Source organism: Artemia sp. Qi Xiang Cuo, chromosome 14 (genome assembly GCF_049724085.1).
Source record: "Artemia sp. Qi Xiang Cuo chromosome 14, ASM4972408v1, whole genome shotgun sequence".
Classification (NCBI taxonomy): domain Eukaryota; kingdom Metazoa; phylum Arthropoda; class Branchiopoda; order Anostraca; family Artemiidae; genus Artemia; species Artemia sp. Qi Xiang Cuo.
This window is the reverse complement of record NC_142807.1, coordinates 5,049,281-5,074,923: the sequence shown is the minus strand read 5'-3', so window position 1 is coordinate 5,074,923 and position 25,643 is coordinate 5,049,281. Positions and strand designations below refer to the sequence as shown.

Here is a 25,643-nt window from a genome sequence, read left to right as displayed (position 1 = left end):
AGTTTGAGGGGCTTCAGGATCTTTCCTAAATTCTAAAAAAATAAATTGAAGTTAACAAGAACTTTTCAATTGAATCTGGATAGAATTACTGTTTTCAAACTAATTTTGATAACGTAATTTTTCTGACGACATAGTTTCTTTAAAAACACGTTTTTGGGATTTCGGTTATATTGTGCCATGGCTTGTGGTTTAATGGATTCCAGGTGATGTTGCAATTATTTCCATTCTAAGCCGCAATAGAAGTTGTTGTCTTGCATGTCTGACTTAGCACTCTGTTTGTTTTATTACCTGAAATTGCAATGAAATTGCGAGATAAGGAATAATAGTTATTAAGGGATTATTCTTCATAATGTTTCGAGAACAATTACCCAATTATAATTGACAATAGGGGAATAATTTTGAAGGGAGTGTATTAAATTTGAGTATAACATAGACTTTGTAAATTGTAATTAGTACTTGGTTATTCGGCTCATAGAGATTGCATCGTCTACTGTTGCTTACTTGTTTCGGCTAAACATCGGAATGATCTAAATTATATGGCAACTACGCATCAATTCTTTTTGGAAGAAATAACTGTATGGGATCTTCTCAAAGTAGATCCATGGCTGGGAAAGTTGTTATTGAAGCTTCTGCCAAACACACTGCAACTGTTAGTAGAATAAGCCATTTTTATTCTCTAATTTAGAAGAGGCTGGATTGAATGAAACTGTCAAGATACAGCCTGAGTAAGGGCTGGGAAGGAGGTCTAATACTTTAAACTCCACTCTTGGTAACATTTTGGGGTAACCCTCCCAGAAAATAGCTTTAGGAGGGGAAACAATACTCTGTATCATTAAACTCCCCAACTTTTGTTCTTTCCAAACAGGCTAGCTTGTAAAACCCACTAGCCTAGGCCTAGACTATGGTTGCCTAATAATAATGAATTGTCTTGAGCTGTCCCCTCAACCATATGGTACTGCCACCTTATGTTCTTTCTCCCAAAGTGGAACAACTTGCACTTTTCAATGTTAAATTCAAGCTTCCACTTGCAGGTGGACATCCACCACATGGCTAATATGAGAGTACAGTTCATTTGTGATGCAAATGAATGTTATATTTATATTGAGGATGCAATTCTAGGTATATATTTGCATAGTAAGGGGCTGGGGGTATATATTCTGAGAATATATAGGTTCTAAGAAATTGATGAATTTCTTTAAAAATTAAAGGTAAAGGCTCTCCCCCTGCAAAGTGTGTTAACTAGGGTAAAAGACCTCTTTTTGGGAAAGACCAGTTTTCTTTGGAGTTCCAGAAAAATATCAATGAGTTTTTGGACCACCCCTTTTTGCTACAACATGAAGCAATGTGAGGACAGTAACAAGAACCCTGCCTTCTTGGTCAAATTTTCACCAATGATTTGTGTGATTTATAGAATAAATATCAAGCTATAAAAGTTACATTTCTAGAATCAGAAGAAAATCAGCTTTCTGTTAATATGTAAATAAAACTGAAACACTAAAAGGATATATACATCAAAATATGATAATTGGTATTTCCAAAAAAAGGTCCTTGTAGGTAAGTCAATAAACTAATAGTTTCAAGTGGTTGATCTTAAATAATCTGAATAATAACCATATTCATGCATAGCTTAGACTTTTAGCTAACATTAATATACCCATTCCTTCTCAATTCCTCTTTGGTAATAAGATGTGAGGGTTTTAGTTTTACACTATTTTGCTCAATTGGATACTGGTTTTTTACCCTATGATTATTCTCCATATTATGGAGTAAGAATTGTCTTCTTAATATGTTTCCTTATGTCCAACTGGACTCCTAGGCTTAAAATACTGGTTGACATGGGCGCCCATATGGGGGGGCTCTTACCCCCCCCCCCTGGCTGAATGATGCTGCCTTATTTTTATATTTTTGTTCTGAGATTTCTATTATATAGCATTAAAAGTAGCAATTAGACAAAGTTTGCCCCCCCCTGGAATTCAGCTTATGGGCGCCCATGCTGGTTGACCAGTTGGCTAATTTAAAGATTTGTGTATATATACACTGTCAAATTAGCCATCTGGTGGTATCCCCATCCACCACATGGCTAATATGGGAGTAAAGTTCATTTGCAATACAAATAAATGTTATATTTAGATTGATGATGCAATTCTAGGTATATATTTGCATATTAGGGGGGTGGGGGTATATATTCTGTGAATATATAGTTTCTAAGAAATTCATGAATTTCTAAGAAAAACAAGGAAAGAAGTGAAGATAAAGGCTCTCCCCCTGCAAAATCTGTTAACTAGGATTATTATGTATATTATAGAGTAAGAATTGTTTTCTTAATATGTTTCTGTATGTCCAGCTGGACTCCTAGGCTTAAAATACTGGTTGGTTGGTTAGCTAATTCAAAGATTTGTATATATATACACTGTCAAATTAGCCATCTGGTGGTATCTGTCAAATAAGCTTTGAATCATCAGTGTAACAGCTCATCTTATTTCTTACAAGTTCTGGAGCATCATTAATAAAAATGTTGAACCCAAGATTGTTCCCAAGGCACATCACTGTCAACTTCTGAGAAGAATTCTTGCCCATTGTTTCCAAATACCTAAACTCTCTGCTTTCTTCCTGAAAGGAACTGTTCATCCATTGTATAACCTCCAGATGGATACCAATAGCTGTTAGTCTTGTCTTGAGCTAGTAATAACAGACTGTCTTATGCTTTGGAAAAATCTCATAAAAAATGATCTATCATAAGAAAAAAATGTACTGTAAGATTATTAATTAATTTTCTTTCTAAGTATAATAATTGCTACTGTTGTAGGCTAATTGAATATATATAGTCCACAATTCTGCTTTGTAAAAGACACTATGATAACAAAGCCTTACATTCCATTATATTTCTATTCAACATTCTTTCCAAATATAATGGTTGTACAGGGGCAAATCCAGGATTTTTTTTAGGGGGGAGGGTGCAAAATAGGTTGATTCAAAAAACTTGCATTAGGAGCAAGTTCAATTAATGCAAATTTGAGTTAAGTACATTACACTATTTTAGACTACTCTAGGGGGGCTTAAAATACTGGTTGGTTGGTTAGCTAATTCAAAATAGGTTGATTCAAAAAACTTGCATTAGGAGCAAGTTCAATTAATGCAAATTTGAGTTAAGTACATTACACTATTTTAGACTACTCTAGGGGGACATGCCCCCCTGGATATGCCACTGTGGTTGTAACTGAGACCCCCCTCCCCTTAGTTAGGCCTGATTTAGCCCTAGGTTATATACAAAACTTCTGATGAAAATACTATAATAATTCAATTCTTCCTTTGTAATATGCAAAAAGTTTCTGTTAATCAAATTTGCATGAATCCTTCCATTTTATTTTCAAACATCTACTTTGGTAAATAATGTATTTATGCTCTGTTTTATTGTTATAATTGTCTAATCTCTGCTCAGGGGCATCAGATAATGGGAAGAGGTATCTGCCCTCTCTGGATCCCCCTAGATTTTGAAAAAAAAAATGTTTTGGTATTTACATTGAAGAATACCTTTTTGGTATTTTCATTTAAAAAAAAAGGAAAATGACAACAATTTTACCCACCCCTTAGATTTTGAAAAATATATTTTGCTGTTGACTTATAAAAAAGGACTAGAACTCTCAATTTCTGATTGAATGAGCATCCTCCAAATTTTCTACAACCATGAGGCAGAGCTGGGGATGAGGATGGAGCAGCCCCACTCCTGTATTGAATAAAATTCTGCTCATTTTGGGGTAAGTTTTTGTTGTTTTAGAATACTAAACATTTGCATAAGGGCTTTTAACTTCTACAATGGGGTTCTCTGATTTTTTTGTAGTTTGTTTGATATGTAATTCCAAGGGTGGTATCCAATTTTGTGTTGTTTTTTTGGGGGGGAGGGGGGGGATAAAAAACCTTAAAAAACATCAAGAATGTGAAATTTATATTTAATCATTCTTAATTTCTTAGAATATTTCTGGTCTACACTACTAATATGAAAGTAAAGAGCAACATTAAACCCCAAAAATTGAGATTATGTCAGAAATTGAGAGTTGTTCACTTTTTTATAAGTTGAAATGGGATTGGAGACCATCCAGCTGTGGAGGGGTGTTTTCTGGGGGATAAGCCTTGTTCCTCACTACATTCTAGACAATACAGAAACTGCATTACACTCACTACCACTACATTCTAGATGTAGTGTACCTCACTACATTCTAGAAACTGTATTACAGGCTGTTTTCATAAAAGTTATGTATAGCTGATTGAATGTATACAGAAAAGGGCCACCAAATGTATCTCTAGACTTAGTAAGAAATCATATATTTATAGGATACATGTCCTAAGGCTACCATTGTTGACTTTCCAACACAGACACTGCGATATGCTATTAACATACAAATGTCAACCAAACCAAAAATAATCTCTTTACACAGCTTGCAAATCAAATTCCACAATTTGTATGAGAATTCCAACAAAAATGAGGCTCAAGAAGAAGGTTTATATTTAAGCCAGAATAAATTAACCTCAGTCAGCCACAGATTCAGACACAATTTTTTTAGCCAAATAGTGATCAATGATTGAAACATTTTGAGTAGGGACACTGTTTCTTTGGTGTCAGATGGGGTTTTTAAAAGGAGACTTGACAAAGAATGGGATTCCAAACCTTCAAGATATTATTGGGATTGCCACCATTAATTTTCTACAACTAGGAATATTATATATGCTTATATAATAGGTATGAATGCTACTGGGCTGGAAACACAGTGATATTCTATTTTTTTTAGTGTTTATCAATAACTGCCAATGTTAATGATGGGGCCAAATATATCCAGTATTGGACTTTACTTTGCTCCAAAGGGCAAATTAAAGCAATGTTACAATTTAATCAAAAATAAGCACACAATTAAGGTAGTATATACCAGCTACAAGTCATTAGAAAGATGGTATTCACTGTACATAAACGTTGTTTGACTTACAGTCTACTATAATTGCAAGAAATATATACATAAATATATATCCATTATATTCAATTTTTTCTGGTGGTTCTTTGGACTGAAATTATGAGAGAACTTTGCCCCTCCATGTGTCTGTGTATTCTTTGTGCCTTTTTTTATAATTCCATGGTCTTTCATATCTAGGGGGGTCTCCTATGATACATTAATTTTTACTTTAAAAACTTTCCAAGAAACACCTGCCTCTAGACTATTTGAAAAACTGTTAGGCTGTTTTTCAATAATTTATTGAGAAAGAAGGAACTAAATGAAACTTCCCATTTGTGGTTTTTAAGCCTTCAGTTGACTTGTAAAAAAAAAAAAAAAAAAAAAAAAAAAAAAAAAAAAAAAAAAAAATGTCTGTTGAAAATGAGTAAGTCAGACAAAGACTTATCCTGTGTCTTTAGTATATGCTTTTTACAACATGCTTTTACAAGATATGGTTTCGACTTTTGGTAAAGACAGCTTGACCAACAGTCAGCTTTAAAGAATATATATCATAGTAAATTGTACACACTTGAGATTTGAAAATTCACATCTGATTTTGAATTATAATTTTCCTCTGATATATATAAATGAAAAATCTACTAGCTCCCCCCCCCCAAAAAAAAAATTACAAAATTTATAGTGTTTTGCTAAGAAATTATAAGAATTTATTTTAAATGATTTTTTTTCTGATACTAGGTAGTGCATCAATAAGAGTTCTATTGAAAATGTAGCATGCTGGTAATTGGTACGTTACCTTATAAGGTGTTTTTTTTTGGAGGGGGGGGGTAATACTTAAATAGAGATTAACAGCAAAATGATTAAACTTTGTGTCTGCTTTGTTTCCCCCCCCCCCCCTCCTAGATTTTGAAAAGCACCTGATTTTGGTATTTTATTTGAAAAAAAAACACAAACTTCCTTCCCCTAGATTTTGATAAACACTTTTTTGTATCTTCATAAAAAAAAGAAAAAAATCTTCTCCCTCCTCTGCATTTTCAGGAGTTGGGGCCCCTAAATGTGTTTATTAGGCTGATAATATTTACTGTGCGTTATATATGCTGTATGTATATGTTTGCTATTTTAAATAGGTAAATACAATTTTCTAGTTAATTTTTCTGCATGGACTGGGTGACACAGGACATGGCTGGGCAAGCACATTGGCTGAAATCAGACCTGCATATGTAAAACTGATCTGTCCAACTGCGTAAGTGTATATCATGGCTCTTTATTCTACTTTTTGGAATGTTGTATTTATTATAGAATACTGTATGAATTGTATGTGTTGTATGTATGTTATGTTGTATGTATTGTTGTATTTATTGTATGTTGTATGAATATTGTATGTATTATAGCCAGATGCAGACATATACTTCCATGTAGAATTAAATAGTAGAATTAAAATCAAAGTGAATTTACTAAATCTAATGAAAAGTAAGGATATCATAACTCCTCAAATAATTGGGTATTGGGGACAGAACTGTCATTATACTATTATTATTTTCTCTACTTTGGTCACAATTTAAACTATTTATTTGAAGCTTGTAACAAAAATCATCCATTGTCTCTTGATTGACAATTTTCGTTTTGTATTATTAATTAAAGTTTGTGAAAATGTTCATCTCTTAATTTTAGTAAGTTTTGACTACAGTATAATTTTTTTGTGGGTATTTGTGATGTTTCAGAAAATGTGATTGTTGTTAGAGGAAAAAGTAGATTAGACTAAAGAGGAATGTAAATTTCTAAAATAATGTAAGCTATATATGGCAAAGATGAAAGTTTTATTCTGAGAGTATTGTAGTATTACTTGGGGTCATGATGCAAAAAGGGCCCCATTATTGGCTTTGAAAAATGACTTATAATCAACTTTAGCATTATATGATTAATCATAGATGTATTTTTTATCCTTGAGGGGGAGGGGGCTCAATTAAAAAACATAATCGAGAGGGGGGGCCCTCTGGACCAATTTCTCCCCTCTTGTGCTTCTGCCATTCTCAGTGCATGGGAAGTCTTAAAAAATTGAGAATGATTTATTATCATGATTTTAAATCTGTTCAAAATATTTTTACTTCTCTTTTTGTTTCAGACCAGTTATGCCTGTCACATTAAATGCAGGATTCAGAATGCCTTCATGGTAAGTTCTAGTCTCATTTTGTTCCATAGCTAAATATTCAATTTAACCTTTGTAATTTAAAAAGCTATTTCTGTTTCTATATACAGAATTGTGAAATTTTTCTTGCTTATTAATCCATATGTCACTTATTGTTTATTACCTTCCAATAAAACACTGTTGGCTAACCGTGGCTAACTGTGGCTAACTGTTGGCTAACCGTGGGTGCAGTTACTTTACATGAACTACAGAAGTTCTACTGGGAACAGTTGTGAAATAACTAAGGGCTTATAAGTGCATTCATCTCTCTTTCACTAATAATGTTTTAATCTAATAGTAATGTAAATGATGATGATGGTGCAGATTGAATTTACTAGAGATGCCCAGTAAATATCTTTAGTAAAAGTTAATACTAATGCAAATTCAGTGTTACTTTTTTATTGTTCCAACTATTAAAACAATGTAAGCCAGAAAAAAGTAGGTTTTTAGTAACTTTCTGTTGAACTCAGAGTGTAACCTATATGTTTTATTTAGCCTATATACTTTTAGTATATCTGTAAATTGTTAATTTCCTTTAGATGCATGCATTTCTCTCACTAATACTACATTCTAACCAGGGTTTAATATGCAATTAAGAAAGACATTCAGTGGACTCAAAGATTACAGGGAACAGTAATTGTTTATAACATTTTTATTTATAAACATAATGACACCTTTTTTGGCAAAATTAGAAGTTTATAGTTACTTTCAATATTTTCAACCGAATTTTTCTTAAACTAATTTCCCAGAAACAAACTTAGGAAGGGCTTGGGGCCCCTCTCCACTGAAATCTTAAATTTCCCCAAGTATCTGGGCATTTCTTGTTCAAATTGTCCCATAAAGTATGTTTTTTTTTCTGGCCTCCTGGGGAAAAAATAATCTGACGCGTGGGCCCATCATACCCTACTCCTTTTTTTTAGCTTACTTTAAACTAATTTTTAGCTAATAGCTGGACAGGAAAACCTCTTGAGCAATTTTATGATGATTTACTTGAGTTTCATTAGTTTTTATTTGCCAATTATGTATTTTAATCTTGATTTGACTATTTTTTATTTTATTTTATTATTATTTATTTTAACTCCTATTACTCATACTTGTTTACTTAACCTGTTTAAATATTATTTATGCTGTGGAAAATATGCATATACTATGCATACAAGTCAATTTTCCCTTAGAAGAATTTAAAAACAAGGCCATAAAAATGTATTTTTCAGTGCATTGACTCCTTCCCAATCAAAAAATTCTTAAAAAGAATTTGGAAAATACTTTGATCACTGTCCCACCCAAAAAATGAATATATACAGACAAAAATTTTGTCCCTAAGCAAGGGTTTCCCGACCTCTGTTTGAACCGATTTTTAAATTGGTTTTTACAATTGCTTGGAGTGGTATAATTTAATTGGGGTTGAGTTGAACAAGATTGAGTTGCATGAAATTTGAGTTAAATTGGGTGGATTTAAGTGAAGGCTGAAGGGGTTTATTTTTGAATTGATTTTTCATTTGCTTTTGCCTACATTAGCCTTCGATTTTTTATATTCATGGCCTTTTTCCTGTCATTGGATTTTTTTTTTTTTTAATTTGGCTATTACTGTTGTAGTAGTTTTTATCCCCACTGACTTTTAGGGATTTTGGCATTTTTGTCTGTCATCATATATTCAAAGTTTTTGCTAGTTTTTGCAAAACTAAAGAAGTTTGCAAAACTAAATGTCAACAAGTTTTTTTTTTAGGTTTGATCTAAGATCCCTTAGTCTAGCTGAGCCTGAAGATGAAGCTGGAATCAAAAGCGCAGCAAAAAACGTGCATCTCCTTATTGAAGAAGAAGAAAAAGCTGGAATCCCATCAAATAGGATTATTTTAGGAGGATTCTCTCAAGGAGGTGCTTTGGCTTTATATTCGGCGTTCGAATATAAGAAACAGCTAGGTGGCGTTGTAGCCCTTTCTTGCTGGCTGCCCTTAAGACAACTTTTCCCGATCGTAAGATACACAAATTCCCCTCCTTTTTCAGTGTTTCAACTATGCCAGTTTAAACATTTAAATTTCATTGTTTACTGTTGTTGTTGTTACATTTGTGTAAACTGTACCTTTCTCCTTCTTCTATGTAGCGAGGTATATGGACTACTATGAAGATATTTTCATCTCTTATGAGTGGCTTCTTCTTCTTCGTGATCTTGCAGCAGGACCAGGCGTTTTGTGCCTCCCCTGAAATCTTAAATTTAGATGTTTACGTGGGAGTTTGTTTAACCATAAGCTCTCCAGACACACAGCAAAAGGGAGGATTGCAGAACAGCTATTGTGGCTGGTATGGCATCCAAGGACTAATAGATCATCTTTTTCTTTAAGATGTTTACAGTGTATTTACAGATCTTTTAATTATGTTTGATTGGAGAATGGTGGTTAATAAGAGCCAAAAGTCTTCTGGGGTTGTTGCACCCTGGCATTATTGCTTTAAAATAATTAAGAAAAACAGGAATTAAGTTTTCTTAAGTTTTTCTTACGTTTCTTAAGTCATGATACAATACTAAAGGCAAAGGAGGTTTTACATCCGGTGTTAGAAATTGGAATACGTTTAATTAGATGCCAAAAAGACAATGAAAATGTCCTTGACTTTTGTAAGTGGTTATTTGCAGCATAGAAAGAAAAACATAAGATCGTGAAATTTTGTGATATACTCACCTTGTGAAATTCCAATAATTGGTGATGCGATCGTTGCGACGTTAACCTGTCGGATGAATTAACTTTCTTGTAAAATTAACAGTTTATCCGAGCTAAATAAGAAACATCTCGCAGTGCAGGCAACCTCTGTCTGGCCCCCTTCCACTCAGCCGTCTTGCGCCAATGACCAATCCAAGCCTCCTACCTATGATGTTGTGTTAAAAAATTGCCTGTCCAATCTTTCATCTCCATTATTAAGGGAAAATTTTAAAATATGTCCTCAAGCTGCAAATGAAATTTCAGAGGTGAAACATTCCTTACAGAATGGAAAATTGTCGTAAAAAGTAAACCTACTGCCCCCTCAACTGCTGACCAGATGAAAAAGTCCCAACCTTGCCTTTTAGCCTCTGTTAAATCTCCTGCCTTCATTGGTGTAATAAAAGGTTTACCGACAGATATGAACGAAAAAGATCTAGAGAAAATTATTCCAAAGTGTGTCAAAGCTTTGCAATTTTGCAATTCACGTGTCTATAAGATTTACTTTGAACAACGGAGTGATCCGGATTTGTTTTTGAAAAAATCCTGTGAAGGTGGTATATGAGAAGTTGGCTGTCCAGGAATTCATATTCACACTCAGGCGGTGTTTGAGATGCATCAACAAGGAAATATAGCTCTGATTGTAAGAATGCAGTAATGTGCTCTCGCTGTGGTTCCACGAAGCACTCTTCCACCTGGGATGATCCATGTGTTCGGAACACGTTCTGCATTGCATGTCCATGTCACACCTGTTACAGTATCAAATGCTCTGGTAACGCTCAAACCAATAAACGGGCAGCCAAGTAAATAAATGGATATCCGATTGCTATCTTGGAACATTAATGGTGGTCTTATTAACAAAAGACCTATGCTTGAGAATATGCTTCAGAATCAGGATATTCTATATTTACAAGAACATTTCATGGCTAACCACAGCCTTGATCTACTAGACATTAGTGCCAAATTAAAAAAAAAATTCATTTCATGCTAAGCGTAGTTCTTCTAAAGGCAGAGCTTCTGGTGGTATTGCTGCTTATGTAGCATCGAATCTTAATTCAAGTGTTTTCTGTTCTAGTGATAGTTTTTTAGCTGTGCAAGTAGGCCAGTGCGTAGTAATCAATGTGTATTTACCCACAGATTACAGAGATTAAGATTCGGAGAGAGATTTCGCAGTGGCAGTTAGTAGACTTAGTTCATATCTTCGTGACGTCCTTAAACTGAAAATTCCATGTTTGATCGTAGGTGATTTTAATTGTGATTTAAATCGCAGTTTGTCTTCAGCTTCTATCTATGCTTCTTTACTATACGGAACATTTGGTGATTATTTAAAGTTCAAGAGAAATCCACTAGGTTTACTTACACTTCCTCTTGCACATCTAACCTAGACCACGTTGTGTTGTATAATCTTGATATACTTTATGCTGAGGTATTTTCTGAATTTCAAATTTCAGACGACCTTTCAATTGCTTCTAGTTTTAAACGAGAAGCTTCTCAGGTTCAAGTGTTACAGGCTCATATTGTTCCCCGGCATAAGTGGTATACTTGTCGCGATTGGAATAAAATCGACACATCTCAGTACATTGCAGCTTCTGATAGCATCCTTAAAAAGATCCGGGTTCCATTTCATCTCCTAAGAATCAAAAACAAGAAGTGCAATAGGGATTTCTTTTCGTAAGAAACTGGAAATTTTTTGATTGAATATTTTGGCCTTATGTCCAAGGGCCGTCCTCAGCAAAACATAAATATATAAAATAAGAAAGACTTACAACAACATACGAATTAATAAAACTAAAAAAAAAATTAAAACAGTCCCAGCATCCTTACTTCAGCGAAGTTCAGCCAGGACTGATAAATAAAGCGAGATGAATAATTGAAAACACATTTTTATTGCTAATCTTGCCTTTTTGGTAGCTAACCTCAAAGGTCTATTTGTAACTGGTTCTGTGTTAATGTCTACTGGTTGTTTTTCTTTTCTTTTTTTTTGTAAGATCGTTCACTTCCCATACATCTCGACTATCTCGTATCTCGACTCAAAAAGAAAACGTCTTGTGGGATAGACAAGGTGAGCACTCTACACATCATTAACGGAAGCTATGTTCCGTTGCGTTATCTCAGCCTTCTTATGCAAACGATATTAGATACAGGTATTGTTCCTTCGTCGTTCTGCATTGGTGACCTGACCCCGATTCCCAAAAAAGGAAAATCTGGGTCGCAATGTTCCTCCTTCCGTTCCATCACCGTCTCTACTGCGCTGAAATTTTCGTATACCACAGCACCCAAAATGAGATTTCATCTTTCTCTAAGTTTTAGGCTGTTTTTGGGACTAAAGCTGTTTTTTGGGGGAAATTTGGTACTAAAAAGTAATTGTGAGGAAACGAAAGGGAAAAAAGCGGAATAGGGAAAAACTGGAAAAAATGTGTTTTGCCCCATTGTTGGCTACCTGCCAATAGGTTTCGATCCTTAATAAGGAGAATATAAGCTCTAATTTTTCTAATTTGTGACTGAGTGACCCCTTTCCAGCTTAAAGCATTTTTTTATATGATTTGGCTGGAGTAAATAAAAAAAAAAAAAAAATCTTCATGGTAATAAATGATAAGTAAATAACGATCCTTGTCAATAACGAAAGTACATGAGCCTAACTATTGATAACATAAAATCAAAAGAATCAGCTGTTGATGGTGAGCCTAAATATGTATTTGCTTATTAGTAATTAGTGCAATTATTAGCACACAAGAAATTTCGTATAATTTTAGAAAACACAAGAAAAACAATTTAATAAGGGGCAAATTTCGGTAAAAATGGTAAAAATTTCGGTTCCGTGAACTTTTGTTTGCATTGCAAGAGTACCCATGAGCTGATATATGAAGCCATTGTAATCAGAAATGTTTCCCCTGAAAGGAATGCCGGGAATTTCTGTATTTTCCCCCTGAATGGATACGTTTTGTGTGTTTCATCATCATTTACTTTTTTTTACCAAGAGTGATTGTATTGATCTAGTTGTCACTTTGATAAAGATTTAATTTTTTTCATTTATGAAGGATAAAGGTGTCAAATATATTGGTTTTTGTTTTCGAAATTAAATTAAAAATATTGAGTTAAAATTTTTATTTTATTTTCTTAATCTTAGTTTTAATGTTTTACTTTGAACAAACTGCTTTGAAAATGCGTTACTTTTTATAAACACAGTCTAAAGGCATTAAGTATTTGGTATTTGATAACCAAGTTCATAACTACCAATATTGTTAAAAAAAAAATCCGTCCAGCGCTTAGGCATTGCTCAACAGAACGGAACGCTGGGAGTTTATATCTTAGTTTTCATAAGTAGGCTATTGTTTTGTGTATTTTTTGTAATTACTTACTTTTATCATTTTTATATACTTTTACTCTAATTGACGTACTTTTTCATAGCCTTTAGATAAATGGTCATCTCTAAGCTTCATTACCCATGAATAACCAAACAGAGATCATTGAAATATTGATCGTTTTTCTGCGTTACCAAAAGTATTGTATTCATTAAACTTTATAGTTTCATGAAATATAATTAAACAAATAGAAAAGGTTTTTCAACTAAAGTAAGGGGCAAGTTTAAAACTTAAAACAAATTGAAATTACTCTGTATATAAGGGGGACTGCCCCCTTCTCAACACCTTTCTCATTAAACAAAAGTTTTTTAGTGCTTTGAAAAATCTTTTTTTTTCCAATTGCAAATTTTCTTTAAAAATTTGGAAAAAAGCCAAACTTCACAGTAAAGAGTAAGGAGCTAAGGAGGAGACAGCCCCCTTCATACAAAGAATAATCTGTCCAAATAGGTTCCAAATCTGTTCCTTGTTTTGAGTTGAAAAGCTCTTTTTTTATTTAAATTTCTAATTGTTTTCCAAATCCTACCCAGGTCTATCCAAGATATAATTTGAGGTACCGGTCCTTTAAATACCTGGTAAGTGCTGTTAAAATCTATATATCAATAATTGTACGTTGATTAGTACCGTCCTACGTTTAAATTTGCAATTTCAATTTTGGAGAAAATTTTAATATACTTAAAAAATTGGCGATGGATAGTGTTTTTGGTAAAAAGTCCTTGTTAATATTACTTTTAAAGAATTTCGATTGGAATGAAAAGGAGTATTATTGTTTGTATGGATGGACATTTTGTGAGACTTTTGATCTTCTACATAACTGAAGCCACCATAACCTCTAAAATAAGATTTACTTATTGATAAATATATTACATACATATGTTTAAATTCATTTAAGTGCTTCATATAATTAGAAAAAGAAAAATATTACCATTTAAAATTGCTGAAAACCAAGTTCCTACCAGTATTTGCCACCCCAAAGAAATTTCCTGGTGGGACTGATGAGGGCCTGCCTTGCCTTTTCCACCTCTGTGCTGGTAGATATAGAAATCTAACATTTTAGCTGCTATGCAATTACAAATCACCAAACGCAATTTCATTACAAATAATGTGGATCAACTTGGTTGAATCCAGTACTGCCACCGTGTGGTGTTACTTCTTTTGCAACTGGGAAGCTTAAACTGTAGTTTATTGATACCTTTCAATCAATTAGTTTCTCAGAATTTTAAATTGATTGCAAATTTATCCTCTTTGGGGTAAAAGTCGTAGTTTGGTGCCCTAAAATGGCAGAAAATAAGATTTTCCCCAGGCCCAATCTGTATGGTCACTTAAAATAAGCTTTAAATTTACGTATGAATGAGCTCCCTCTCAATTATCTAAGACCTTCGGTTTGATACAATAACCCCTGGGAAAAAAAAAAACAAATAAACATGCATCGACGATGTTTCTTCTGAAAAAAAGCGAAATTCCACATTTGAAGATTAGAGCTTGAAATCTCTACGGTAGGGTTCTCTGATATTGTGTGTCTAGTAAAAGGATTTTCAATAAGTAAAAAGATTGCTTACTTTTTTGGGTGTGTTTCCCCCTTTTTAAAAAATCCGGCAAATTTTCACAGATTTTTGGTTTTGGGTGGGTATCAATAAACTGAAGGAATTTTGTATATTCAGAATCAGCATAAAAAGCCAATACTGCCGGTATAGCAATTGTCATAGGAATCCCATTTTTAGTTTTGGTGAATATTGGCCCAAGTCACTTTTTACTTCCAGTTTTTTAGCACAGACTATTTGGTAAGATTCTCTTGTGACGAAAAATTCATTTTATTTAGTTGAATAGGACAATAAAAAGAAAGAGGGTCAATTTGACAGCTGGATAGTAAGTTTAAATTTTGTTTTTCTTTCGCTATTCTATATTTTTTTAAATGCCTGAATATATAAGGGATTTAAGTCCAAGGGGGAGAATTGTCCTGTTATGAAAGAGGTACATTTTACATGGCTGTTATAAAATCAAAACGTGGTATCTATGCAGGCAGGATGATTTCTGAGCATCTCTGCTCCTTTTGTAAGCTATTCTAAGGCGTAGGATATTGCTTAAAAACAAGTTTACATCTGTCATAATCTAGGGAAGCAATAAATTTTTTTTTAATTTTGGTTTGAGTTGGATTTTCTTTTAAAATTAAATACATTGAATATATTATTCATTAAATAAATTGATCGCTTTGCTAGTAATCCTTTTCGTTTAAAATTTACAGTAATTTGTTTCATTTTTCTTTCAGCTTAATTGCTACTTTTATTTTAGAGTTTTTCTCCTACAAGTATTTAAAAATAAAATTATTCGTACAAAAAAATATCTATACTTGCGTTTGTGGTATACAACCAGTCATTAGTAGTGAAAGCAATTTATTTCACGGAAAATGCGAATTGGATTAAGGCAACGATTACTTCTTAGGTTTCAGACTAGCAAGCAAGAACACGCTTTGGCTAATAGCTTTTGGGTAATAATTTTGTGATAGTTAGAGGAACTTTACTCCTTTGGTTTTTCAAGGTTTTTGAAGACATCTGTTTTCGCAGCATTGAATATCTTTATTGTTCATTTGGTCAAATTACGAGCAAAGGCTGCTTAAACCTGAATTTTGTGGAAAAAAATACCGTATTCATAAAAATTTAATAGGAAGCTAATTTTGGATCGTTCCAGTAGTTGATCCGCTCTCATCTGGAGCGAAAAATTGAATTTTTACTAAATATTATTAATTTTTATCGAAGGTGGGACGTAGTATATACATATAAGTCAACTATATTTCTGATACACCAGGGGCGTATTGCCTTCAAATGGCTCTCAGAACTGATAGTCTATTTGAATTATTCTTATTTAATGCCTATCGACCTTAGTTCTGCCCTTGGATGGATGTTAGGCTATCTATCAACAAGTAAAATGAATCATTTTTATACAATTCCGAAAAAGTTGTGCCAGCTTTGCATCTCACAGAGACTATCTGTCTTGGCTTTGCGAAGTCTTGGCTTTGCAAAAAGTTTTGCCAGCTTTGCACCCCACAGAGACTGTCTGTCTTGGCTTTTCAAAGAGTTGTGACAGCTTTGCATCCCACAGAAACTATCTGTCTTGGCTTTGCAAAAAGTTGTGCCAGCTTTGCACCCCACAGAGACTGTCTGCCTTGGCTTTGCAAAAAGTTGTGCCAGCTTTGCACCCCACAGAGACTGTCTGTCTCGGCTTTGCAAAGAGTTGTGCCAGCTTTGCATCCCACAGAGACTATCTGTCTTGGCTTTGCAAAAAGTTGTGCCAGCTTTGCACCCCACAGAGACTGTCTGTCTTGGCTTTGCAAAAAGTTGTGTCAGCTTTGCATCCCACAGATACTATCTGTCTTGGCTTTACTCTAATTAACTATGGCTTGTCTCTCAAGTTTTTATTCACTTCCACCAAGTTGATTTTAATTAAAAAAATCCACGGACTATCACTGTAGATTGGTGAATAATTTTAAGATGGCCGATCAAAGGTTCCAGCTGACGAATTGATGAGGATTCAAGGGAACAAAACTCTATGTGCTTTTGTTTCTACAGCAACGAATAAATGTTTCGTTATATAATAATATAACAATAAAAAATATATAAAATATAATTATATAATAATATATAGTTTCGATAAATAATAGGGAAAAGACGCCCCTATTGAAACAATGGCATTGTATTGTCGCTGAAAGAAGATGAAAAATTGTCCCCCTCCCCCACAATTCTCGTGAATCGGCGCCCCTGATTGAGTTTCAACCATTGCTTCCATTTCTACTATATTTTAGAGTAGACTACTTTAGTTTGAATGTTTCTCCTCTAATATTTTTAGACCTACTTTAGTACTTTATTTCTACTTCAAATTTGGATTTTCCACTTTGTTCCTTGCCGAGCCTATGAATTTTTGTTACGGGAATAGGAATTTTGGATGCAACGGCGGGATTTCGGCAAAAGCGATTGACAAACGTTCTTGTTTTTGTCGGACTTGGATAGACTCACGAAATTTGAAACAAAACAACCAGCGGGGAAGGACTGAAGTTTTTATTTTTGGAATTGGGTGGCGTCCATCGAGACGCCAAGTGGAGCGCTTAAGTTCAATACCGTTTTTCATGTCATTCGGTTTACTTTTGGACTTCGCTGCTGAAATGTTGTTGTGAAAAGACTTTTCAGAATTCTGAAAACAGTAAAAAATGAAAAGAGGAATGGGCTCAAAAACGTAACTTTGGCTGCGACGATTTCTGTCAAGTATGGGATGAAGCGTAAAGGCCCCCTATGTTCACCGAGAGTTGAAAGAAAAAAAAGAAAGTCTGTAAAATCCGATGCAACTGCGTCCGAAAGCGTCGCTTTTTTAGGCATTGGGAAAAACGTTGGGATGGCGACGACAACGCTGACTCGGGGTATTAATCTTAGTATTTGGTGTTTTCTCTTAAATCTTTTTATTTGGTAATTCTCATTAAATTTTTTTGAATACAAATTAAAGTGCGTCTACATTCGGCATTTTCTGGAAAACTGAGAGGCAGGTAGCAGTCTACACTAGTTAAAATCGAATTATTCAAATAATCAAAATGCAGGCGCTGTCCTTAAATCAAGTTTTATGTGATTCATTTTTGCTACTGTACTCTGCTTCAAATTAACAACTCAATATAAAAAAAGTCCAAACAAAAATAAGGCTTGAAAAAACGACCGGTTGGATATCGTTAATGCCAATCCTTCTTACCAATTCAAATAAAAATGAGGGTTCTGCAAAAGTAGTAACAGAGAAGGAAAAAATAATGGCAAAGAAAAACGAACAAATAAAATATATTCATATGTTCCAGAATCTGAGATCTGGACCCGGAATCTAAAAATAAATACCGAACTTAATTAGTCGATAAATACAAAGCTTTGTTTTAAACCTCTAAAGAAGATGTTTTGATACACGTAAAAAGTCCTGAGTTGCAAAATAAGTCGTCTTGAACAAATGCTATTAAAAGTCAGCCTAATAAGTCGTTCCTTGTAACTTGGAAAGAATTCAGAAATGGGGAAATTCTTAGGAATTTGGTATTGAAAATAGGGATTTTTAGGGGTTTTCCACCAGCCTTTTAGGGATTGAAAAAATTTGAAGTGGAAACACTGGTAATATAGCGTAAGAATCAATTTTGTTAACATTCCTCTTCAAATAGTACGCACGATAACATACTTTATCCCCACATTAGTGGAAACGAAGTACTGGTTTTAACCCCTTTGGTGATTTTGGCAAAAATAAGTATTCTTCAAAATTGCTCATATTTCAATAATCATTCTAATGCGCATTAAGGTATCAGTTAATAAATCATTTCACGTTCGCATTTAGTTCGGATTTAAATTTGAAGTAAACGCGTATTAAATTAAATTTCCACCCAGAACGTAGCCATAGATACTTTTGGGAGTAAGAATTAGATTACATTTGAAATTTTTTTTTTTTTTTTTTTTTTTTAGGCAGCTTTAGGTAATAAAGAGACAAGAATTTTGCAATGTCATGGAGACTCTGATCCCGTTGTTCCTCTCCATTGGGGGCAGGAGTCTTACAAAATGATGAAAAAGTTTGCCCCAAATTCCAACTTCAAGACCTATATAGGACTCTCACATTCCTCTTCTACTGAGGTAATCTTCAATTTATTTTATTGGAAGTGTCGTGAAAGAAATTAAGTTCCTTGGTGCATTTATTGAATTCAAATTCAAAAAATTAATTTTAGAGTCATAAATTTTACGTTTTTCAAAATACCTCTTTGGAAAAATGTTTTTTTTTTTAGCACTTATTCCCCCTTAAGTGTCAAGATATATACGATTTTTCTGCAACTTTCTGTCATTTTCCAAATAGTTCTCCTTTTTGGTGTTTTCTAGTTCCCATCCCCCTCGTCCTCAATAAATTTACGTTAAAGATGATGGTTTATTTGTTTTAAAGAATTTGGATGTATTAGAATATCAACTGTTCAAATAACTTTGAACAATAATTAAATAAGACATTTTTTTCAAGTAACTATCTTTAATTACGTAGATATGCTTGCCTGTCCGGGGTCGGTGTTGGTAGACTCGGCTATTGACTGGGGAATCTTGGGTTCAAATCTTTCGTCAGCAGTATTTTTTTTAAGAAATTATATTTCATTAATTGAATTGCAACATTTTTTCATTAATATTATCCTTGAATTTCAGCAGCGGGTGAACATATATAAGGTGTCTTAATCTAAGATGAATTTACTTTTGCGGGAATTCATTCATTCTCATTCGCTGTCCTAACTTCTCGCCCTGTCTTGTGTACTGGAAAATGATGTGACTGGTCCTTTGGAACGAAGATGATGGCGCGGGCGAGTTGTTGTTACCGTAACGGCTGGATTTCACTTCCCAAGCGTACTAATTTTTTGCATAGCAAGAATATTGGCCACGAATCGTCAGATCATAAAATTATCCCGTTTGATTAGGTCAAATATCTCGGAAATATGCGAGGAATGTCTATTAGGAAACCTGGAAATTAACTAATTTATATATTTTGTATACACAGAGGTCAGATTTTGGAGCGGTGGATAAGGATAAATAAACCTCTAACTCTCATATATGAAATCAGGCTTGCGTGTCACAGTTTTGTCACAGTTTTTTGTCACAGTTTTGTCACAGATTAATTGCGTGTCACAGTTTTTTGTGTTTTTTTTTTGTGTTTTTTTTTTGTCAATCGTTTCCGAATACAAAATGGCTCAGAAAAAAAGTAAGAATAAAAAAAAGTAAAACAAATTAAAAAAAAAGAGTAAGAATAACTACAATATCCCTGTAGAAAAGCCAGTACAACATACAATTCCGGTACTAATCCATCATCAATAGGATTGTATGTCGAGTATTCAAGGTAACTGTGTGGGTTGTGAAGTTTCAACTGAATCTATTTGGTCAGTTCCTACTAAATCTAGTTTATTCGAAAGGGATTTAGTGGGACTTGTTAAATTAACTCAAAATGTAATTGGTTCAGAAGTTGAATTTTTATGCAATGAATTACCATTCATACGCAATGTTTCGTCAGGGTGCACACCCAAAGAGGTTTTAATTCAAGAGTCTCTTTTTGTAATTTAGAAATGAATCTGCTCCATCCGTCTTACATCAAAAAACATTCCACGCGTTTAATATAGCATAGAAAACAGGCTTAAAAAAAGTCAGGTAGTCATTGTATTCAAGTAGTTACCCATTCAGGCGTAGCTAGGTTTCCAGTGCCCGTGAATAATGTCAGAATTTGCTCCCTCCCCCTCACCATCAGTACCACAATATAACTAAACAAAATACAGTATATTTAAAAAAAAAACTCGGTTCAGTGCCCTCTCAGAGGCTGCATCCAGGGACAGCCGTTCCCCATCGTCCCTTCCCCCCCTAGCTACGCTACTAGTTTATACATGACCAAAAAATGTACACTTGATACGGGCATGAACAGTAAGGTAATTAATTAACTGGGTAATTTAGCTACCTTTTTAAGTCTTGTTTGGAAAGATTACTATACTACTACTACTACTACTACCAAAAACTCACCGCAGCACCCAAGCTGCCTCAGGCCAACACAGCTACGCACGCTTCTCCATCCCAATCTATTCAATGCCTCCCTCTTTACACCCTCCCAGGAAGTTCCCATTTCCTTCAAATCTTTCTTTATGGCATCCACCCACCCCAACCACGGACGGCCTACTTTCCGTTTAGCCCTAGACGGTTGGCCGAAAAGGACAATCTTTGGCAATCTATCATCCGAACAACGTGCATTAGCCATCTCAACCTTTCTCTCATTATAGCCTTAGGAAGCAGGATTGAACCACACTTTTCATACAGCCTACTGTTTGAAATACGGTCAGTCAGTCGGGTACCCAGAACAATCCGTAGGTAATTTCTCTGGAAAATATCTAGCAAATTCACCTCCGTTTTTTTCGGAGCGCCTAAGTTTCAGAAACCATACTTGACAACTGTCATCACTGTAGCTTCCAATATTTTTGGAATAAAAAATCCAAATTTTTTTTGGATGGAATAACTTCCTGCCTGAATAAACACATTCTATATCACCTAATTTCATGCTACCTACCCCTGGGATATGAGTTTCGGAAACTCCTAATAAGTCCAGTTCGAATCTTCTGAATTCGTCAGTCAAAATGTCGATACGCTAGTAATTTTTTAACGTTGTAATAAGTTCCAATCTTCAAATCACTGAAATTGTTTTGGCCTCAAGAAAAGCAATAGTCCCGGATACCAGTGCAGGATGGGGACCAACACATCTTCCCAAGTCTACACCGAAGCGCTTAGCCGGCTTAGAACCGGACAGCAAGAAGTCCCTGGTACCTCCAGTAGAATCTATTCTTTGGGCAATCCTGGGCCCATCTTGGTCATAACATGGTTTTCAGCACTTGGCGATGCTCTTCTATCAACAAGAGTCGAAATCCTGCACAGACAGTCTCAAGTTTATTACCTCCAGCTCATTATATATTCATGCCTACAAATATTATGCTACTACGGAGAGGCAACCCATTGTAGATAAATTTACTAGGAAGAGGTTTTTCAGCCCGAAAACGCCCACCAAAACAAACCAAACCCAGAATAAATATCCGTTAGTCAAAATCCTGTACGAATGTTGTGTCGTTTACTATAGGCTATAAAATCCTCGAGGGGCGCCACTCATTAAGTGGGAATAGAGTTGATCGCAAGATACCCAGTCTTGCAGGTACCCCGCAAGGGCCGAGGCAGCCCTTTGCAGAGGCCGGTGTCCATAGATCTGGGTCTCACGCCCTGTCGCAGTTGTCCTCCTATAGAGGACCTTCCGACGATGGTGTTCTGCATCACAATACAAAAAAAAAAAAATGTTATATTTCGATATTATAGGTGGAAGATTGACGGCAGGGATGTATCTCATGCTCAGGCTACAAGTACTTAGGAACTCTATATTCAGCCCACCCTTGAAACTTCTCACACGATTTGCTGCTCTTTTTAAGCTTAGAAAGGATAAACCAAGACACGGGAAATACCAAAAAAGGAGATTCGAATATATCAAAAACATTCAAAGGTTGGGTTCCTTGTGTTTCAAAACCATGGGATGATGCAAAATAGCCTAGAGGATTTTTCTGCTATGATGATTTTCAATTCAGGTCCGATGTTTCTATATAACTTTTTTGTTTATAGAAACCACAAGAGAAACAGAGTTTGATAGCAAACATAAGTAGATGAAATAGAATTTCAAATGGATTAATCAGAAAACAATTAATCAGAGATTCTGTGGGTGGCGAAATATTTATGTAATCCAGACCTTGAAACTTGAATATTTATGATTATAATATTCTTGAATATTATGATATTAATATTTATAGACCTTTAAATCCAGAACTTGAGTATTTATGAAATCCAGACCTAGCCGGGGTTTTGGTTGTCTAAGAATTCACTACTCAGCCTGTCATTTGAAAATAGTTTTCCCCAGACATGGCCAGCATAGAAAGGCTGAATGAAGTTGTTAACATAGGATAATATGTAGTACTGTCCTCAGTTTACTAACATCTACAACGTCTTGGAAGAAGCAGTAAGAACATGCTCAATTATTTTCTACCATAAAAACTAAAGCTTTCTTTGGTTCTGGCCTTTTCTGTTGACTGTATATAAACAAAAAGTGTTTAAAAAATTACATAAAAAATATACGGTTGTTCTATAGGAATGCATCTTGCTGTTTAAAATTCCTAAAAATTACTCCTGCCATTTTATCATTAATGATTTCCATGCCTCTTTCCTGAAAGTACCAAGGACACCAAAATAAAAAAAATTTTCCCTGGACCTATTTCAGGCACATTCATACTTAAATACTGCTATTTTCTAAGATTTTTCTTTCGGGTGTTCTAAAATTATGAAGTCATTAGTGGGCGTTCAGACGCTGGATTCTGTCTTAGACTCTGTCCAAGTTTCCCGCTCAGAATGGTTGAAAGTCCAAGGTATTTTCAGAAATCGGAAATTCACAATCACAATTGTCACCTAAATAGGTATTTTTAGTTCTGGAGATGTAGCTCATAGTTTCTACTTTCAGCTTTCAACCATTCTGAGCGGGAAACTTAGATAGAGTCTGAGACAGAAACCAGCGTCTGAACGCCCACTTAGAGCAGTATCACATATTTGTCACTATCAAATGCCACTTTGAATCATGAAAACATAAGAAAACTAAATCGTTAAAATCGACAACGCTTTACGTCCGTAAAAATTCAAACATGAAAAATATGTGGTTTCCCAAAGACAACTAGACCTTTTTAAGCTGTTTGGTATAATGTTTTTGCTTATTTTTTACCCACATCTCGTTTTTGTAATTAGGGCCCGCTACTACCAAAGGTTTTTAAATAAAATTTAATTACAACTTTTTACAAAGTTTATATATATATATATATATATATATATATATATATATATATATATATATATATATATATATATATATATACATATATGGTTGCATAAATTTCCGCGTAACCGCTGAAGCAATCAGATATCATTTTCACTGTCCTTTGTACTTTCAGGTGGTACATCTCTAAAGGTTTTGACCACATTTTTTTTTTTTTTTCAGGAACTTTCGGACATTGCAAACTTTATGAAAGAAATCACTCCATCGTTATAACAAGAACTCAACAAGTTAACTCCGTAATTGTTGAATACTAGAAGTTCCCCTTTGGTCCATTTACTTTTTCTCCTGTTATGTGTGTGTCGTTGGCGTGCTAGTCAGCTCTGTTTGATCCTAAATAATAAAACATTATTTATATGTTTTATGGGTTTTCTCATTTGAAGATAGAATCTTTACTGGAGCCAGAATAGGGGGAAGGGGGCCACGGATTTTACCGACTGAGATTTTATTAAAAATGTGGCAAATCAGAGCATTGAGAGCTTCTTGCCTGCGTATCAGCTTCCAACATAATAACGATAAAAATAGAAGTAGAAAATTCTCGCAAGAGATTATGCTATGAGCTGAACTTTTATTGCCTTTATTAATAACAGTCCATAACTGACATAGGGACAAGGTAAACACACTAATCGATTCCTATTTTTATGCTCTTTCCAAATATACTAATCAATTCACTCGCAAATGCTCTCCCCCCTCCTGATGATCCCATAGAAAACCGTTCAAGGGGGGGGGGGGGCGACCAAGGCAAAGCTGCCCCGGGTGCCGTGGCTGGGAGAGGGATGTCCACTTCGATGAAATTTTTCACTTTGATTTGGCTTTATTGCTTATGTTTGAGTTGGAAGGGGGCGCTGTAATTAATGTTTCCTCTGGCGCCATCAACCCTAGGAACGGCTAATGTCCCATATATAGCCCCAATAATGTATTTCTGCATAACACCGGTCTAGTCAGACACTATAACTTATGTTAAACAGGTTATCTTCTCAGGCTATAAATTTATCTCGGTGTGTTTGAGTGCGTAATTTACCAAAATAATATTTGAAATAATTTAAAAAGTATATAATAATAGAAGAAAATCTCGATAATCTGATTAATAAAAATATCCTGCATGTTGTAAATTAAAGATTTAATTGTTTTCTTTTAGATATTCCTTGAGTTATATATGGGACCATCAGGGGGAGGAAGCGGAGGCATGCGTTTGCGAGTCAATTGATTATTATAATTGAAAGGAGCATTAAAAAAGGAATCAATTAGTGTGATCATCTTGTCCCCATGTCAGTTATAGACTCTCGTATGTATTGACCAAGAACCAGCGACTGAAACGTGGATTCGACGCCCTATGCGCCAGCTATGGCTCTGGAGCCATTATCTGTTTTATTCACTACTTGTTTTTCATTTTACTTATCGTTTAGGTTTCTTTCATTTATATTTATGTTACGGTTATATTCTACATGAGATTCATTTTATGGAAAAAAAAACGTACTAAAAAGAAAAAGGGATTTTGAACCCACAAAACCAAAAAAGAGTGAAAAAACCGCAAAAAGAGTTAGAAATTTTGAAATCCCTGAAAAATGACATCAAATCGAAATTAAATTTCCAAAAACAACACTATATTTTCCATGTGGGTTTCCAGTCTTCTATTCTGAAAGACAAGGAAAATCACATTTTTGAATGGATAGTAGTGAAGCATCTTTGTCTGTTTCCTTTTTCCGCAGGGTGTTTTGAAACAGGGATGGTCGCATCGTACCATGGTCTTATAATATTTAGAGAGAACTCATTTGAACTAAAATATGTACTGCCCCTTTTGAGTGGTGACATAAATCGCAACGCAACCAAGAACCGTTTTCTACCTTTTTTAGTCGTTGAACGTCAATTGTGGCCAAAATAGGGCTAATATGGTACAGAGTGCAAATTCTGAGATACCCAACCAATTTGTCGAAAACCCTTAATTATAGGTGGCAGTTATTGCAGATTAAAGCACTGATTATATAAAATTGAATTTATATAATTTGGAAATAAAAAAGTGAGATCTTGTGATCCCGAAATGTCACCAATCAACATAACAATGCAATAGCAT

The 25,643-nt window shown here is 34.5% G+C and overlaps 1 protein-coding gene across 1 annotated transcript; it reads left to right on the top strand.

The window, feature by feature from the left end:
- Window positions 1-572: 572 nt before the first annotated feature.
- On the top strand, window positions 573-23,934 carry Apt1 (Acyl-protein thioesterase 1). The gene is made up of 6 exons (XM_089100510.1): window positions 573-649; window positions 6,083-6,180; window positions 7,060-7,107; window positions 8,849-9,095; window positions 18,634-18,798; window positions 23,738-23,934. Exons 1-6 carry the CDS (start codon window positions 578-580, stop codon window positions 23,786-23,788), a joined length of 681 nt encoding a protein of 226 aa, XP_088956636.1. The 5' UTR covers window positions 573-577; the 3' UTR covers window positions 23,789-23,934.
- The last annotated feature ends 1,709 nt before the right edge of the window (window positions 23,935-25,643 follow it).